The 6170-nt window shown below is 41.1% G+C and overlaps 1 protein-coding gene across 2 annotated transcripts in view; it reads left to right on the top strand.

The window, feature by feature from the left end:
• The first annotated feature begins 24 nt into the window (after positions 1-24).
• Positions 25-6170, top strand: part of PTDSS1 (phosphatidylserine synthase 1) — a 70481-nt gene continuing 64335 nt past the window's right edge. The window contains exon 1 of one of the 2 annotated variants that reach the window (XM_019718401.2): positions 25-385. In XM_019718401.2, the coding sequence (XP_019573960.1) occupies positions 207-385 (179 nt within the window). In that variant the 5' untranslated portion in view covers positions 25-206. The remainder of the gene's footprint in view (positions 386-6170) is intronic. The other variant, XM_019718402.2, reaches the window with a different exon arrangement.

The following is a 6170-nucleotide window of genomic DNA, read 5'->3' as shown; positions in this document are numbered from 1 at the left end:
CCGGCGGCGTCTCCCGCCCGAGGCCGCGTTGGCGGCGACGCGACCCCGCCCTCCCGCTCCTGTTTTTCCCTTGGTTCTCAGCCTGTGCTCTGCTCCAGACGCGGCCCTGCTCTTTGGCCGCCGACCCACCGCGGCTCGGCACCTCCGGGGTCCCAGCCTCGAAGGGCCGGGGCCGCCGCCGCCGCCGCAGGACGGGGAGGCGGGCCATGGCGTCCTGCGTGGGGAGCCGAACCCTGAGCAAAGATGATGTAAACTACAAGATGCATTTCCGGATGATCAACGAGCAGCAAGTGGAGGACATCACCATCGACTTCTTCTACCGGCCGCACACCATCACCCTGCTCAGCTTCACCATCGTCAGCCTCATGTACTTTGCCTTCACCAGGTGAAGCGGGACCGCCGTGCGGGCGGGGGATGGGGAGGAAGGGGACGCCCTTGGGTAAGGGAAGGGGCGGGCGGGAGGCCCTGCGGGGAGCGTTCCCCGGTGTGGCTCCGGGTAAGGAAGCGGGCTGGCTGCTCCTCGCATACTCTAGCAGACTCCCCGCCCCCCGCTCAGGCAGCTCCGCCGCGGTCCGGGTGTCTCGCAGCACACCCGTCTCCTCTGCAGTTTCTTTGGATCGGCCTTCGCCCCTACCCTCCCGCCCTCACCCTACCTCTGTCTATACCACCTCTCCCATACAGCTCCTCAGACCACGTCAGGAACACTCCTGGGGCATCTAGCATGATTCCCTCCTACCACACTCAGCATCGCTCCCCACACACATCACGACACCAGCCGCTTCCTCTCCAGTCCCGCTTTCTACCCAGCACACCGCATGAATCATCTCGTATGCACCACCTTCAGCACGTATCGTTCACTACACACTGAAAACACCCCAGTCCACAGCGTCACCACCCACCGTACCCAGGTCCAAAACACAACCCAAACTCGTTCCTATGGAACAACTCCAGTTTTCAGCATTACCCGCCATACAAAAAAATGCACATGTGAAGTGAGGTGCACTACAGACTTTCCCGTGCAGCACCCCCACATTCACTGCACACAAATCATGTCGCATATCCCTTCCCTCAGCCTCAAACACGACCATCTATACCACAACACAGACTGCCGCTGTAGACACACACATCATGGTGGACCTTTCCCCTTCTAGCACAACCGTACCCATCACCTCTTGTATTCATTGCTAAACAGACACCAGCCCATCACACAACACAATGCACAGTCTGCCCTGCTAATCACCTAATATGAAATGAGATCTTGTCAAGCAATTATAACAATACCTGGTGCATAGTAAACACAATGGAAGTGTTAAAACACCTAAACCTAACACTATGAAGCACAATTCTCTTATTCCCCTGAAAACACACATGTGTGCACAAATACATACACACTCTAATATACACCTGTGCACAGGAGCTACCCAGCCCAACTCTTGACACCCACATGTTGTAACTGTTCCTCACTGAACAAGTGGCTCCTCAACCCCAGCCCAAGGAACTTAATTCACCCCTGGTTCATAACCACACACACCATGGGTCCTACTTACAATGATTTCTATTTTCTGAATGAACCTCAGTAAAGAGGCATGCCTACCACACCATTATGGCTTAAACAACCCACCCAGAGAAGTGTGGTTTTGGAGCCACATGGTTGGTTTCAAAACTGTCTGTGTGTTCTTGGCTAAGTTATTTAACCTTTCTTTAAACTTCAGGATCCTGTTCTGTAAAATGGGGATAAAATACATACTTAACCTCATCACAGCGTTATGAAGAGTAACTGAATATGTGTGAATGCACTTAGCAGAGTACCTGGTACATGATGCACAATTAATATCAGTTACTTCTCCAAGTATTTTTGTGCAACAATCAGTGGTTCTCAGTCCAGGTCAGCAGAATATGTACAGGGGTATATTCAGTGGTCACAAGCTTTGGGGGAACTTCTGGTATTTAGTGGGTGAGGGTTAAGAATGCTAAATGTATTATAACGCATGGGACAGCATTGTACAAAAAGAATGAATTGTCCTCTACACATGCATGTAGGTGTACATACATGTGTGTACACACATGCACAAGTGCTAGTGGTGCCTCCCTTGGGAATCATTGCAATTTTTCAGATTTTCATAAAACTAATATCTTCCCACATTACACTTGTTCTTCACCTCCATAATTCATTTGATTCTTGGTTCTTATTTCTTAAGTGTTGATCTACTCACATATATCTATTTACCTAAGGTTATAAAGCATATGTAACAATTACATACTCAATGATTGAGGGATACTGCTACTATTGTGAAGTCTTCTGCTAATCTCTGCTGTGGGATAAGACCAGACCTTTCCAGTGTCCAAGCAAGAACACATTTCTAGCTTTGGAGAGAAATCAGTTTGTCTCTAATTATGGTTACCCTCAAATACTTTATCCTATCCTCTGATTTTACCACTTAATAGCTGTGTGGCCACTTATTTTTGCTAAGCTTCAGTTTTCTTATCTGTATGTAATATGAAAATGCCTAGCAAAACCACACATGACTATCTGTCATGAGGGTTCAGTTCATTTTTCATAGATAATCTGTGTTTAGCTAAGTGCATGACAAATAGTAAGTGCTCAATAAATCAGCTAAGTGCATGACAAATAGTAAGTGCTCAATAAGTGCTGTTATCATTACATCATTTCATTGTATGTTAATACCTTCTAAATTATATTTGTTGTTGAGTGAGGATGTAGTATCCTCCATAGTTGAGAAAAAAGATAAACGCATTGGAAAAATGGATATTGCTTTGCTTGGATAACATACATTCCTGTTTCATATTAACTTCAGTTTAACTTCATCTCATGTGCAGGTTGGCAATTATGGAATTAGTGCAGGAGTTTCTTTGGAAATTAGAAAAGTAATTATGGTATTGTAATTTAAATAATGAGAAACAAGAATGAGCAGTTTGTTTCAAACTTTTATCCTTAATATTATTCTAGACCCTTTTAGAATAGGTCTTTCTTCCTCTTTTCTAACATAGGAAGTCATATTCTTCTGGAATTTCCCTTTTACAGCATATTCTGCCAAAGCAGTTGATAAATTGCAGCAATGAAAATGTAAGAAATGCATATGAGTTTTAAAAGCTTTTCAAAAGTAATAGAAAAGGTATAATTTGAATCTCAAACTATGACCTTTTCCAAAACTGATGATAATTTTATTTTTTCCACTAATCTTATAAAGAGACAGAAATCATACATTGAAGAACTAATTAATTTTAAGTTTCACCTTCTGTAAAATCATAAGCACATTTAATACAGTTACTACGTACTATATCTTACTCATTTTTTTGTAATGATTTGTGACCCTTTAAAGTGGAACATTACAGTGATAGTTCTATCTTCCTCCATAAAGATTGAAAGTAGTGATTTCTTAGATGAAAATTATCCATTCTGTGCTCTTTTGTAATGATTATTTCCAGTACCTCAAACTTATTTTGTAACAGGATTTTAGTTGCATGACTGTTAACTGCAGTTCTTTCAGTAAAACTTTAAAAATATGTCTTGAAGTTTGTTTTGCAAAGACTAGTAGTCTAAGAGAATAGGAGATAGAATACTTTTGGGGTATCATATTACCAGTGTATGAACAACAGTACCTGTGTTATGTCACATGCTCAGAGGCACAGCAAGAATTTAGGATTGTGAAGGATAAGATACCTCACACAGGAGTCTGAGACAAGTTTGGATTTGTCAGGTGGTTCTTTTGTTCAATAGCAACTAGGCCTACTTACTGTTAAATCATAACAATGAAATCTCCTGTCCCTGTTGCTGTCATTAATAAATCCAGATGCTGTCAAATCATTCTCCCCAAGATTTGGAAAAGCTCGTTTTGCCACTGTTTAGAATAAATACTTTAACGAATTAAATGCTTTGGCATATATTTTGTAAGTTTGTTCAGCCAGAGTGGGTCAAGGAGAACCTTTGTCTTCAGCTCAGAGTGTAATAATTACTGAGGTGCCTCATATGTGCTCTGCTCTCAGAGGTTGGTAAACCTGGAAATGTTGAATGGCCTTAGTTTTAAAACCTCAAGCTTTAGATTTGAGATGCCAAAATCTACTAAATCACTTCCATAATGGGTATCTGCCAATCTTCCCTGTTCTTTCCCTTTTAGATCCTATAGGTCCCATTAGAAAACATCTCTGATACTGCTGATTCAGTTTTCTTGGTCCTTTTTCCTTTATATACAGCATGTTCTTTCCCTCCCAGTAACAGAAGGCCTGGATGTCCTTGTTCCCTGACACCAGCTACATTATGTGATGGTCCATAGGGGCTGTATACTGGGATTAAACCAACCTCTGAGGTGAACAGAGCACATTGTGTTAGGTGGCACCCTTTAAAGAGGTCCAGTTAACAGTGATCTTAACATTTCTCTTCCCTACTTCCTATTTGAATCATATTTTTTATTGGATTTAAATAAGCATCTTTTTTTAATCCTTTTTTATACTTATTTCTGGTGTTTTATGTCCTAATAAGATTATAAATTTATTGAAGGAGAAAATGTGATATATATTGCTTTTCGGTCTTCTGTAGTAAATAGGCATCTGAGTAACTTCAAATATTTATTTGGTTTAGATGATGCCTTACCTCAGAAAGATTACATGCCTAGCAACTGGTGTTTAGCATTTTAGGTATAGTTCTGTTACCAAGTGCAATACAATTATGACATAATCACTGTAGCCTCAGATTTCTGTAGGGAAATTCTAATTTTTCAGTCTTGACAAATCCAGTAGCCAGGGTCCACCAGTCAGACAGGACTGCTTCCTCAGCATCTGGTTAAATTCATTTCAACAATTTAACAAGTCATGTTCCATCCAGCCCAGGTCCCCACCATCCTGGAGTTCATCTAGTTTTCTTCACCAGGTCTAACTGGGCCTTTTAGCTTTCAGAGCCGTTTTCCTCTTCCCCTGCCCAGGCCTTAACTTAGCAAACACCCAACCCCTTAGGATAACGCTCTGCCAGCCTCAACTTCATCTCCCTTCAATCCGTTCTCCACAGGGAGGCCTTCATGACCTTTTAAAGACAAAAATATGATCCCATCTGTCCCCTGTTTACAGTTTTTTGTTGGATTCCTGTCACCTGTAGAAGTGCTAGCTGGACCTAATGTTAGACTAGGTCGGCTTCCAGCCCCTACCTGTACACATGCACACGCAGCAAGCCCAGACAGTTCAACAGCCCCTCACCCAGTGCCTGGCCAGCAGATCACTCTCTGAATGGAGACACCTCCCTGCACTGCTTGCTTACCCATGAGCCCTTGGCATCCTTCACAATCCACCTGGATGGTCCCCCTCCCAGACACCTCTCTTTTATATACCTTCAGACACCTTTTATTATTATATCTCTCATACTGTAGTATTTGTTTCTATACCAGTTTCTTGAGGCCAAATATCTTAATCTTCCCAGGATACACACCCAATAAATGCTGAATGAATTAAATGCAAGAAATAGAGTTATCCAATAAGAACTTTAAAAAACATAATTCTCCTTTAGTTAATTTCTCAGCTGTAATTCTTGAGAAGGATAATAACTTTGTATAAAATAAAATGAAAGTTGTCTTCAAAGTTAATACCAAAGCTAGTTAACATCTGTCTACGTTGTAACCTGGTACTAAGTTTTCCATTAGGAGAGAGGATCCTTAAATAGTGACTAGCCTCATAAACATGACCTTACCTTTGTGTCTCGGTTTCAAGGATTCATATTATTATTTTTTTAATGAGGATGTTGGTGTTCCAATAAAACTTTATTTGCAAAAACAGGCTGTATGCAGTTTTGACCTGCCTGCAGGCCATACTTTGCCAATTAATAATTTAGAGAAATAAGATCGCAGAAAATACCAATTTTTCTTCTTGTCTGTGTCTCGTACTAAATATTCTAAACATGAACCTATAATATCTATAAACTAAAACTATCTCAATTCAAATCTTGGACAAAAAAATGAAACAAACTTCTTTAAAAATGCACAAATAGTAAAACAAAACAAGAACTTGCTATCTGAACAAATAGATATCAAATAGAAATCACTGAGAAATCAAAGTAAATGTTATCCAGTTAAATAATGTCATTACAAGAAATAAGCAAAATACATTATTCTATTCTAAACAAAGTTGATTAGAAGAATCCCACAACTAGATGTCATAATCAGATTTCT

This window comes from Rhinolophus sinicus, chromosome 6 (assembly GCF_057876585.1).
Source record: "Rhinolophus sinicus isolate RSI-liver-muscle chromosome 6, RSI-T2T, whole genome shotgun sequence".
Classification (NCBI taxonomy): Eukaryota; Metazoa; Chordata; class Mammalia; order Chiroptera; family Rhinolophidae; genus Rhinolophus; species Rhinolophus sinicus.
This window is presented reverse-complemented; position numbering and strand designations above follow the sequence as displayed.